The sequence below is a fragment of the Mustela nigripes genome, chromosome 2, assembly GCF_022355385.1.
Source record: "Mustela nigripes isolate SB6536 chromosome 2, MUSNIG.SB6536, whole genome shotgun sequence".
Lineage (NCBI taxonomy): Eukaryota > Metazoa > Chordata > Mammalia > Carnivora > Mustelidae > Mustela > Mustela nigripes.
This window is the reverse complement of record NC_081558.1, coordinates 92,546,826-92,560,353: the sequence shown is the minus strand read 5'-3', so window position 1 is coordinate 92,560,353 and position 13,528 is coordinate 92,546,826. Positions and strand designations below refer to the sequence as shown.

General features: G+C 35.3%; 1 protein-coding gene across 4 annotated transcripts in view; it reads right to left on the bottom strand.

Moving 5' to 3' along the window:
- PPP2R3A (protein phosphatase 2 regulatory subunit B''alpha) overlaps nucleotides 1-13,528 on the bottom strand; it is a 197,413-nt gene that overhangs the window by 61,986 nt on the left and 121,899 nt on the right. For all 4 annotated transcript variants that reach the window (XM_059390965.1, XM_059390966.1, XM_059390968.1 and 1 more), the window contains 3 exons: nucleotides 11,777-11,851; nucleotides 4,448-4,534; nucleotides 487-643 (listed from right to left, as the gene is read on the bottom strand). In XM_059390965.1, coding sequence (XP_059246948.1) covers nucleotides 487-643; nucleotides 4,448-4,534; nucleotides 11,777-11,851 — 319 coding nt within the window. The remainder of the gene's footprint in view (nucleotides 1-486; nucleotides 644-4,447; nucleotides 4,535-11,776; nucleotides 11,852-13,528) is intronic.

Genomic DNA, 13,528 nt, shown 5'->3' with positions numbered 1-13,528 from the left:
ACAAGAAAGCACTCAAAATTCATCTGCAGGGAAAATACTTACTCAGGAACTAAATTCCAAAAAGTAAGTTTTTATGATTCCTGGAAAACAATGTCAAGTTAGAAACATTTTCATCCTTGGCTATTCATAAACACTGTAAAATGGGAAATTTATAAGGGTATACATATATTCTCTTTCAAATAAATTTTACATAGGTATTAATCTTATTCAATTCATCATTAGAAAATAAACATCACTATAAAGACTCAGCAAGTAATCAAAACAAAGACTCTAATTGTTTACTTACTGTAAGTCCCTTCTCCTATACTTGCTTTCTAAATAAAAAATTGATACCTTCACCCATTCCCACTTAAAAATTCTTGGTTCATTAAAGAGGACAGATTAGATAAAGAATTTAAGAAATGGGAATTTATCATTCATATAACAATTCATATAACTCTTGCCTTTTTCAAAATAGCTAAGTTTTAACACTTGTAAAAGACTTACCCTGGTCATTGTATCGAGATAAATCGGCCTGGCTGATGTAGAGGTCATGATCACTATCTAGTTCCCAGAATTTACAATAAATAACATAGAAATGTTCATAGGAGAAGTAATCTGTGATTTGGTTTATATCTTCCTCTTCTTCCAAAAGGGCTAGAGTCTGAAATAGTATGAAGAGAAAGATTAATTTATTTTAAAATTATGAAAACCGGCTTTGGCCGTTATATGGTCTAGTAAAGTTTAATTTTAAATTGAATTAAAATTTTTGGTTTGAGTACCAAATCAGGAACCTCTTCCAAACTTTAATCAAATGATCAATCTATAAGCATTTATGAGTTCTGTATTACACTTAGCAAAGGGTTAGATGCAGTGGAGGATTTAAAAGCAAGGAAAGGGAAGGACTGTTACCAAGGAGATTGTAGCCCATCAAAGGTCCCAGACTAGCAAGCCAGAACAATTAGACAACAGGCTGAATTACATGGTCATAAGCTGACACTGCTTGTAACTTTCCAAAATTATGAAGAGTGAGCATCTATTCTATTATGTAGAGTAGAAATCCACATATAGGGTTTGGCTTTGTAATGAGATCAAGTTTACTGTGAAGGTGACTTATACATAGCATTGTGCTGATGTGTGGTGGCCTGGCAAAGAAGACATAGGGATGGAGCTGCAGGGTCCTGTGCTGGAAATTAAACTGGGGCTCCCCTGACTGAGTGTCCCTATGGAAAACACCAGAAACAATAATTTTGAGCCCAGAATTCTTAAAATTCTTGTAATTATCATACAAGTGGGCAGACAAATGAAGATGTTTTCAGAAATGAAAGATTCAGAAAGAATGATTTAAGAAGCCATAAAAAAACTTCAGAAATAGAAAAAACAAAATGAGATGGTAGAAATCAGATTAAACACATCAACAATCACAGTAATGTAAATGAATTAAGTGTCCATATTAAAGTATTTTCAGATTGAGTATAAAAACCAACCCCCCCAAAACATATCTAGGTATGCGCTATCCATAAGAGATAACTCTAAAATAAAATTTAAAAGGCGGTTTTTAAAAAAGTACAAATATATGCTAGCTATATCTTAACCCAAAAAAGTGTCAATATTATTGGAAAATAAAATGGAATTCAGGGTAAAAAATATTACAAGGGAGAGAGGTGACTGTTTCATAACGCGGATAGATTGCTTCAATGAGAAATTATATTCCAAAATGTAAATACTGGGAAACCAATTCTGGCAAGTTGAGAACATAAACTATTATAGTAAAACGTCTTAATGGAAGATTTTGTTGCCAGTAAAAATTATAAAGACTCCACAGAAACAAAGGAAAACCATGATGTGGTAAATGCAAAATATGGGTTAAGATTACACATAATAAGAATTCTGTAAAATCCTAAAATCTGCACATTTATATGAGACTAGAAGAACACATACAAAAATACTATTAGTTGTATTAGGGTGATGAAATACGATTTTTCTGTTTTCCAAACATTGCTTGTAATGTTTTATTTTATAAAATGCTCTTTAACATGTATAAAGGAGAATACATACAATAAAACAAATCTTGAGAATGAGTTCTCATTCTCGCCTACCAGATTATCAGAAAATGAAAAAGACAGAAAACTTGTGCTATTGATGAATGTGTAAGTATGAACTAGTATAGATTTTCAGGAGACTAAGTTGGCAGGATCTATCAAACTGAAAACCACACTGGGGCTACTGGTTGGCTCAGTTGGTAGAGCGTGCAACTCTTGATTTTGGGGTTGTGCATCTGAGTTCCACTTTGGGTGCAGAGATTACTTAAAAATAAACAATCTTAAAAAAAAAAACAAACCTGAAAATGCATATACCATTTGATCCAGGATTTCCCCTCCAGTAGTCTATTCTAGAAAAATTCTTACCTACGTACACACAGAAGGAAAATATAAGGGTATTTACTGCATCACTGCAAATAGGAAAAACCTGAAAATAACTTAAACATCCTCTATAGGGGAATATATAATTTAGTTATGGTAGAGCCACGCCATAGATGATGCAGCAGTTAAGATTTATATGCATAGAAATGAAAAGAATGTTAAGATATGCTGTTAGTGGAGAAAAAAAACCCAAATTAACAAAATTATCTCATATACTTAAAAAAAACCACCTCAAAAAAGCAGCCATACAAAATAAAACTGTTGGGGCATTTGGGTGGCTCAGTGGGTTGGAGCCTCTTCCTTCGACTCAGGTCATGGTCCCGGGGTCCTGGGATCGAGCCCCGCATCGGGCTCTCTGCGGGAGTCTGCTTCCCTTCCTCTCTCTCTGCCTGCCTCTCTGCCTACTTGTGATCTCTGTCTGTCAAATAAATGGGTAGAATCTTTAAAAAAAAAAAAAAGAAACAAAATAAAACTGTTTACTCCATGTATACGTATAAGGGAATAAAACCATAGTATGGATGGGTTCCCTCTGGGAAAAAGAATGAAATTGTAGGGTGAAGAGGTAGACAGTGACTTCTGCTGATTATTCTAGATATTTTCATATTATTTGAATGCTTTATGAGCATATAAATCATGAGCATACATTCATGAATAATGTACTAATAGGAAGAGTGGGAGAGAGATAGGGAAGAGGGGGAAAAATTAAATGATGCCCTAAAAAGAACACTTCTGTTTCCAGACTGGCCATTTACTTGCTGTGAGATCTTATCTAAGTCATTCAACCATATCTGCACCTCAAATTTTATCAATTAAAAAAATATATATATTACAGTAAAGCCAGAAACTGTTACAAACTCTAATGTGCTTCAGGAATGTGAGGGATTACCATTCTTAAGGTGGAAGGCCTCTTTTATGCAATTACTGCCATCTCAACCCATCCCATCCCATGAGAGAGGCAGGATAACTACTATTCATTTTGGAATAAAAAAGGTTTTTATATGAATTATGGGCTGCTAATTTTGCCAAGTCTTCATTACTTTGTCCCAGATGAAGACAGGGAAAAATAAAGAGTATATAAGGTTGTATTATTAGCCTAAGCTTCATTTAGTTTGATTCATTGAAAATAAAATATTTCTTTTCAAGTATGAACAATTGTTTCTTTAGGTTAATGGAAGCTTGAACAATCAGGCATGAGGATTATCTCGGTAAAAGGCTCCCACTAGTGGTCTATACACTTTCTCTCTTATTTGGTAAAATAAATAAAATAATTGAAAGGAAAGTATTCTTTCTTAAAAGGACTTTTTAGTATTTTTCTCTACTCTAGTAGGAGCTGGATAAAGAGTTGTTACTGAAAGGATCAAGTTGCAACCCCTCTATTCCATTTGCAACGCCTTTCCTAACCCAGCCCATCTCACCCCTGAAGCTGTATCACTGGTTACTCTCTGCAGAGCCACTGGCTGCTTTAGACTGTTCTTTGACTGCAGACACTTTCATGCTTCTGGGGCTTTGCTTATGTTGCTCCCTTTACCTGGAATCCCCTTCTAATTTTTTATTTTGATAAACTTCCAATACCCTCCAAGATTAAGACCACATGCCAGGCCTTCTGTGAGGCCTTCCCTGCATATTTGTTACCCATTTCTGTGGAAATTTTCATCAGATGTGACTGTGCACTTTTCTTTTAGTCCATGTACCTTGATATAAAAATCCCTTGTTATTCATCTTTGATCTCCCCAACACCAGGTATTTGGTAAATGCTTCATGACTGAAAGTAGCCAAAGTGCTCTCAAACATTTGTTAAATGAAATAAGAATATTATTTAACTTGTTCTTTATTTTTTTTTAAATTAAAAAAATTTTATTTGTGAGAGAGAGAGAAGAGAGAAAGCGCACAAGCAGGAAGACCTGCAGACCAAGGGAGAAGCAGACTCCCTGCTGAGCAGGAAGCCTGATGTGGACTGATCCCAGGACCCTGGTATCATAGCCTGAAGGCAGAAGCTTGGCATCCCTAACTTGTTCTTTATATATGAATTTTAATGAGAGACATACTTGCAAAAAGTTGCTTTTTCTTATCTCTGTCGAAGTTATTTTTCCACTCCAAGATCTGTTGACTGTGTAGAATATTCTCTGAATAACCTGGTTCCAAAAGGAAACAAATAAAATAAAAACACTGAAGATATGTATTACTTCACCAAAGGCCATCTTACGAATGTCTCCTGAACTAAGCTACGTTTTGTTTTTCTGATTAAGGAAAGTGTAATTTCTAATAAAAACTAATGATATTTTAAAAATCCACACCACATTCCTCATAATTCCAAGAATAATAAAGATACTCTTTGCTCACAGGCCTGCATTTCCCAGCTACCTAGATGTCACTTTATTTACCTCTCATCTTATATAGTGATGCCTGATTCAAGCAGTGTTTATTGGGTGAATATTTTAGGAAGGCAAATGAGGTGGGAAATACACATTGGGTTGGCTTAACAACTAACTCATAGGTCATAAGAATGGCTGCCAACATGGTATGATTTAAGACGGCTTTATTCTGGTTATTATAGCCTTATTCATTGGACTCTTAAAGACTTCTTGTCTTCCAGACTCTTTCTGGAAACTCAAATACATCTGTGATATCTCTAATACTAAGTCCTTACTTGGGCATGAGCAATTTTGTTATTAGCTAGCGTTTAAAGAGTTCAATAACAGATGTGAAACTCTGGAGAAGACCCTGGACAGGATGAGAGAGGAGGGAATGGGTAGCAAATGTGTCTGAGATTGATGACATGTTTGTTGGGGTGTAGTGGAGGATTGGAGAAGGATTGGCTGCTATCCTGGAGGGAGGAGGCCACAGCGTAGTCAGTTTTACCTGGGGTTATGCCTACACATTTAATTTCCCTATGACCCACTAGTTTTATTTTTTTCTTCCAAAATGAAGCATTATATCTTTTTGGTTTCAAGGTTTTATTTAAATTCTAGTTAGTTAACATATAGGGTAATACCAGTTTCAGGAGCAGAATTTAGTGATTGATCACTTACATATAACAACAAGTGCTCATCATAAGCAATCTTTTTTTTTTTTTTTTTTTGACACTTTGCCTTTGATTTTGATTATCTAATAGAAATCCTGTATCCTTGGTGGTTTTTATCATGGAAAAGGTTAGATCTTTTTTAAAAGTTATTTTAGGGCAAGAACAAAAAAGGGAAAACATTTGGACATCTCTCCAAAGAGTAGGCCTAATGAGGGACTAAACCACCATTCCCCTTCTGGATTCCTTAGCAAAGAGAGTGATTCTCAAACAGAGCAGGGAAAACATATCCTCAGAATGATGGCCCAGATTTTTGCTGCCCAGTTGTCCATATCCTATAGTAGTGCTAATTCCTGACTCTTCAGAATCTAGCTCAACTGCTAACTCCACAGGAAGCGTCAGAACAGGCACTGGGGTAGAGCTCTGTCTTCTGTGCTTCAACTGTCACGTGAGTCTCCTTCAGTTCATCCTATGGTGTTATTCTAAACACTGGTGCAACTTGACCATTATCACCTCCAAACTCCAAGGTACCAGTTCTTTCTTGACTTGCAACCCAGTGCTTGATATGGTGCTCTGAGTATCAGTATCAATTGCTTGATATATTTTTTTATTTGAGAAATAACTGATATACATTATATCACTTTTTGGTGTAAGACATGATTTGATATTTGTACATATTGCAAAATAATCACTGCAGAAAGTCCCCTGAACATCTGCCACCATACTGAGTTATGGATTTTTTTTCTTGTGATGAGAACTTTTAAGATTTACTCTCTTAGCAACTTTCAAATGCGCAATATATTTATATTACTACATTATATATGGTATTAATTATACATAGTACTATATAGTACTATATAGTATTAACAACAGTCGCCATGTTTCTACTTTACGTCCCCATTATTACTTATTCTATAACTGGAAGTTTATACCTTTTGACTCTCCAACCATTTTGCCTCTGGCAATCATCAATCTGTTTTCTTTATCTTGGTTTTATTTTTTAAGATTCCACATATGAGAGAGATCATGTAATATTTGTCTCTGACTTATTTCATTTAGCATAATGTCTTCAAAGTCAATTAGTGTTGTTGCAAACGGCAAGATTTCATGGGGTAGGGGTACCAACCCCCAGCCATGTACAGTTGAAAATCCACTATAACTTGACTTCCCCAAACTTAACTACTAATAGCTTACTGTTGACTGGAAGCCTTATGAATTATGTAAACAGTTGATTAACACATATCTTGTATATTATATATGTACTATATATACTGTATTCTTATAATAAAGCAAGCTAGAGAAAATATTAGGAAAATCATAAGGAAGAGAAAATATATTTACAGTGCTATAAAAAATCTGCATATAAGTGGTCCATGCAGTTCAAACTCATGGTATCTTACTCAACAGTGTATTTTTTTTTTAAACTTAAATCCAATTAACATATAATGTATTACTGGTTTCAGAAATTTTTAATTTTATTTTTAAAATTTAAAACCAATTAATTAACATACAATTAATTTGTATGGTAGAAGTTAGTGATTCATCAGTCTTATATAATACCCAGTGCTCATTACCTCATGTGTCAAAGTTCATATAAAAAAGATGGAGAAAAAAAAAAAGATGGAGGATTTTTAGCACAAAAATTATATATAGAAAATAAACAGTAAGAATACCATTTATCATAGTTCCATGTCTCCTCTCTCAAGTAAAGTCAATTTCAAAACATATCATTACACCAAAATTTTCTATGTTGAATATGATTATATTTTTATCCTTAGTATTTGATTTTAAATATAAATTTATCTAAAATCTAAGTTTCCTAGCTACCAAAATTTTATATTTATATATGCCTCAAATATTTTGTATTATTTATGGAGGTACTGTGTTACACTTAAAATGATACAGCGTTGATCTGTATTTATTTTTGCTTATTTTGTTATTCATTTTTTGTTTTTTTTGACAGAATTTTTAAAATTCACAAATGTTGACTGTTAAACGTTTTCTACTTTTAGCCTCTGCTAACTTACTTATCTAATAATATGAAAAAATGTACTTGTAGTCCATTTTTCCATAGTCTAAATCTCTATTCAGTAGCCCCACTTCATCAGCACATTTATTGGTTTCCACATTACTGAGTCAGCATTTTAGCTTACTGAAGTAGGGGCACCATCTAGTGTTGAAAACATGTGGCTGCTTGGTTCTACATCTACCCTTGATTTTCCCCCCTAATTTTGTTCTACTACTTTTAGGTAAATAAAAAAGAAATTAATCCCAGTTTTTAAATAGCAAATTTTTAAAAAAGAATTGTTAATAGTAAGAATAACTTTATTACCAATAAGTGGAACGAAATTTGCTAATTTTTTACCAAGGGATCTCTAGTCACCTTGATAGTCTGAATTTTAAATTAGTTTCCTTTCTTTTTCCTTATAACTACTGAACCGGAAACCTCTAATTCACAAGTGTAGGTCACCAGAAATTTGAGCAAGTGTTTGGTAGCTGTCAGACAGGTTTTGACAAGTGGAGTGGATGTGGGCACAAAAATTACAGAGATGGCTCACTGTAGGTAATTTATGCAGAGGAACATTCTCAAATGCTGGAAGCATGGTTCTTCTACCTGGCGGGGAATGGTGAAAAGATTCTTGACTGGTCACCCTCTGGTTAGTATGGCTCCAAAAAGTATTTCTCCATGGTTCTCTGCAGAATTTGGACTTAAAAAAAAAAAAAAAAAGTCTATCTAATACAAATTTCCTCCTTTCTCTATCAAGAGGAAAAGTTCTAAAGGGGAAAGAGCCAAGTTGTTGGTGATGAGCAGTCTCCACCACAGTTTAGTCATCTCAAGAAATATCAGTACCTTGTCTTCAACAATTAAAATCCTGGCATTTCAGCCTAAAGTGATGGCTTCAGGCCAATGAAGACACTGAAGCTATCACTAAGATACCATCTGAGCACGCCAGAGAAATGTCTTTGCTGCCATTACCAGTGTCACAAAGAAGTATTTTCAATCTCATTGTTCATTTTAAAAACTCACATGAGCACCTCTTTCCTCAAAAAAGTCAGCATATGCCAGCTAGGATAAGCAGTCTTTTATTCACTGGTAATTTCTTTACACAGCATGCAAAACTGCAAATTCAAGGGCTTTAATTTGTTAGTATTTCCAATTTTCATTTTCATTCAGTATCAAGGGACCTATTTCTTAAATGCCAACTTGTCTCTGGAAATAAAGGAGAATATGGAGTAACTTTAGGTGCATTCTCTTATATGGGTGGTGATATTCTTTTTGCTGTATGCATAGTTGGGGCTCTGTCTTTCCAGTCTGGAAATAGCTGACAAAATAATTAACTAAACAAACAAATGAAAAGTCTTTTCCTAAGTCATAGGTTTTTCAGTGATAAACAGAAAATAAAAGTTGCCCAAATTTCACCATATGAGTGTCACACTAAAACTAGTATTTGTGTCATCCTTTGTGTCAGTAGTTTCTTCTGACTAAAGTGAAATTGATAAAAAGAACTCTAGCATGCCAACAACAAAAAAATGTATTGTTTAATACTACATGCCACTGAGATTATATAACATTCGATAGGGTCAAATGATTAATCAATTTTGCTTTTTCTAAGATATTTATCTTTAATTCTGAGGCTAAGTTTCTAAGAAAGTGTGAACTTAACAGTTTTTGCTCTGAACAAGATAGAGAATGATGTCTTTGTCATTCGCTTTTGTGCCATTAACAACATTCATTAATTTCATACTAGAAAACTTATTTTGATTTGCTCTAGAAAAACTGTGCTCTGAAGTAATGCACAAGTTCCAATGACTTCATACTATTATTTGACCAGATTTCACAACAGAAGAGGCAGTAGGGAGAAAAAATAACCAGACCTTTAAAAAAAATCCTGTTTCCAGATATTCATGTAATACTTTTTATTTGCACTTTCCTTTTTCAGATGGTACTACGAGGTTATTACAATAGATACACTTATCTTAGTACACAGAGATTCACATTCTATATTCTCAATGGGATCTTGTTTACTATTTGTTACGATGCTATTCTGAATTGCCCTATTATCAATATTTCATCCCAAGTATTTTACAATTTAGTAATTATTTCTGGGTAATGGATTTATTTTTGTGAATTGAGGATAAAAAAGCATAATAATAACAGAGTGTGAGTTTTAAAAATATAAATAATATGCAAAGACCATGAATATATGTCAGCAGAGATAATTAATTATATTGTTAATTGACCAATTTAGTTGTTTAATGATTAACATAATAGAATTTCTAGGAAAATGTGAATTATATGTGAACAAAATTGTTTCATGGCTTTTCACCCTGAAATTATAAATTCCTGGGGACCACTTGCTAGATGATACAGACCATCATGGGTCCAAGGTACTTTAACAAATACCAAAATAAAAAGTGTAGAAACAGAAAATTTATCTCTATCTTAAAATTCTGCTATTTAACATCTTTTCTAAGAATAAATTCTAATAACAAGTTCCTCTATACAGAGTATTTTCTGAATTTGTAGAGGGTTGGGCTGGATTCTCTCTAGGATCTTTTCTAGCTCTTAAGTTTCTCAATTACGCTGTTAACATGCCCTGAATTTACAGAACAATCAACAATCAGAACTCAGTAATTCCCTATGGAGTTTAAGCCAGAGTCAATGTGTAGGATTCTTAAGCATGGATAATTTCATTTATTTATTCAATACATACTGTTTATCTAATATGCGCTAGGCACTATTCTAGTTATTGGAGATACTGTAGTGAAAAACATAGACAAATTCCCTGCTTCAGTGGAATTTCTATCATAGAGAAGGAGATTTTAAGCTTTAAAATATTATATGATATAAAATCTGAGAAGAAAAATAAGGTAGAACAAATGAATAGAGAGTGTAGGGGGAGGGGACAGAGGGAAAAGAAGGATGAAGAAGGTAAAGGGTGTTTAGGGAAGGCCTCACTAATAAGGGAATTTCTGAATGCACAGTTGGAATGAAGTAAATAAAGGAAGAAGTCATGTGGGTATCTGCAGAGAGCATTTCAGGCAGAGGAAAGAAGTGAAAAGCACCTGAGGCAGAAGTGGAGTTAGTGTGTTCCAGTAACAGAGAGGATGCAGTTGTGAGCAAAGCACAGTAAGTGAGGGGCAGGGTAACAGGAGAGATGAGAGCACAGAGGTTGTGGGGGTGGGGGGGGGTGGTGTGTGTGTGTGTGTGTGTGTGTGTGTGTGTGGTGGGGGGATTATGGGAAGTCTTAGCAAGGACTCTGGCTTTTCCTCTGAGTGAGATGGGAAGCAACTGGAGGCTTTGAACAGAGGAGTGACATGAACAGACTTACATTTTCAAAGGATTACTCTGCTTTGTGGAGACCACTGTAGGGCAATGAAGGTGTAAGCAGGGAGACCAAGTAGAAGTAATCCAAGTGAGAAACAAGGGTGACTGCACCAGGGTGACTGTGGCAGCACTTCACAACAGTAGTGGTGTGCTTCACAGGCAAATATCACTTCTGAGATAGTCTTAGAAGACAGTGACACCTTCTGGCTCAAAGAAAGACTTACAAAGTTTTACAACAGAGAGCCAATGTAAAAGCCAAGAATGAAGTTCTGAAAGGAGAAAAAGAATGGTAGTATTCTGTAACTTGACAGAATCCAATAAATTCACAGCCAACAAAAAGTACTCTAGGAATGAGAGGATTTTTCTTGGGGGTGATCACCCAGTAATCTTATTAGGGTGTGTGAGCCAGACGCAAGGGCTAACTCACTTGAGTGTGGCTGTGATGGATGGGTTTGTCCTGGGGCTCACCTCTGGAATTCCTGCAGAGATAATCTGGGAGCTAGGGCAAAGAATGCTGGACACGGCTGCAATGTGCACCACAGGCTGGTGTGCTCTGACTTCATGCCTTGACTGTGACTGGTCAAAGGAGGCCATGCCACAGAAACAGGGCATGGGAACACCTCACAAAATGGGAGAGTGTGATTATGCTATGTTAAATTCTTTTTTTTTTTTTCTGATTATATATAAGCTATTTCTCATTACCACTTCTAGTTCTAAATTTGAGATACATCCTTTTCTGGGAAAGGCTGTTTGTAAATGCTCAATATCAACTGAGTATCATTATTAATAACAAAGCAAAGAGTGTACCTCATAAGACCAGACAGAATGAATATATTACTCTAATTCTGTATACACTGGTACTTAATAAGAAGGAAAGTAGATACAAATAACTAATTCAATTTTACTGTACCTTCCTCCCACTTAAAATAATCATTATAGCTCAGGTTACTTTTTGCATAGATATCTGAAAGCCTGCACAAAGGAGACTTATAGATCTCTATTAAGAAAAAAGAAGACTCAGCTTACAGTGGTGATATAGCGGGAGTGGAATTCTGGAGCATCTTTCAGGAACGTGAGGCCAGGGTGTGTATCCACCACATCCTGAAGAAGATTAAAACCAAAACGAAATAAATAAACATACCAAAGAGCAAAATAAAAAGAAAAACTAACACTTGAAAAGAATTTTTCCTTCCTGTAGAATAATTAGCCAGTTGTGCGAACCTGCTCTTTTTTTTTTTTTTTTTTTAAGATTTTATTTATTTATTTGACAGAGAGAAATCACAAGTAGATGGAGAGGCAGGCAGAGAGAGAGAGAGGGAAGCAGGCTCCCCGCTGAGCAGAGAGCCCGATGCGGGACTCGATCCAGGACTCTGAGATCATGACCTGAGCCGAAGGCAGCGGCTTAACCCACTGAGCCACCCAGGCGCCCCAGAACCTGCTCTTTTTAAAGCATTTAAAATTTAACACTTTAGGGGCGCCTGGTGGCTCAGTGGGTTAAAGCCTTTGCCTTCGGCTCAGGTCGTGGTCCCAGGGTCCGGGGATTGGGATTCGGGGATCGAACCCCGCATTGGGCTCTCTGCTCAGCAGGGAGCCTGCTTCTTCCTCCTCTCTCTCTGCCTGCCTCTCTGCCTATTTGTGATCTCTGTCTGACAAATAAATAAATAAATAAAATCTTAAAATAAAATAAAATAAAATAAAATTTAACACTTTATTACATTAAAGTTTTATTACAAGCATACTTAGGTGTGCTTTTGATATGCTAGTATACTTTAATAAAGCATTAACATTTTAATTTAGCTACTATTTGGTGATTTATGAATCATGTATCTTAGGGGTATGTATAGTAATTTTAACATGTCAAGGCATGTCAGGGAAACTCACCCTACAGATTCTGGGATAGGGGTTGTTAAGAGAAATTTACACAGAAAAGATGGTAAGATATAAGCTAACTACAACGATTCTTTTTTTAACCTAGAGATTTGGGAAGTTTCTGAGGGAGAAAAATAGCCATGTAGCTAAGTTTGAAATCTGTTCAATTGTGGGAGTCAGCTAATGTCCTTCAAAATAACTGTGTGGACAAATCTATTTTCAATTTAGGATTTTATTTTTATTTTAAAATCTGCTATTTTATTCTCATGGAAGACTATTAGAATATTAAAACCATGAAATAACATTTTTATTTTCTAATTAGATTTAAAAAAAAAGATTTTATTTATTTATTTATTTGACAGAGAGAGAGAGAGAGAGAGAGAGAGAACAAGTAGGCAGAGAGGCAGGCAGAGAGAGAGTGAGGTGGCAGGGGAAGCAGGCTCCCTGCTGAGCAGAAAGCCTGACCTGGGGCTTGATTCCAGAACCTTGAGATCATGACCGGAGCTGAAGGCGGAGGCTCAACCCACTGAGCAACCCCTCTAATAAGATTTTTAAAGCACTTTGAATGAGCCTAGAGAAACTACTGGAAATAATTACTGTTAATTTAATAACCAGAGGCAACAGCAACGGCAACATGGATATAAGCTATTAATTGGCATAAATGGGCAGACATCAGTTATACCTCTTTTCTTTGATTCTTCAGAACAGTTAACTGTCCATATCTACCAACGTGGTCTCAAACCAATGGACCTCCTATTTAACCTTTTATTTGGAAATAATTTAAGACTTAGGGAAAGTTACAAAAATATTAGCGATTTTCTATGCCCTTTTCCCGTAATGGTAACAACTTACAAACCATAGTACAATGATCAAAGCCAGGAAGTGAACACAGACACAAAAGTAAACCTA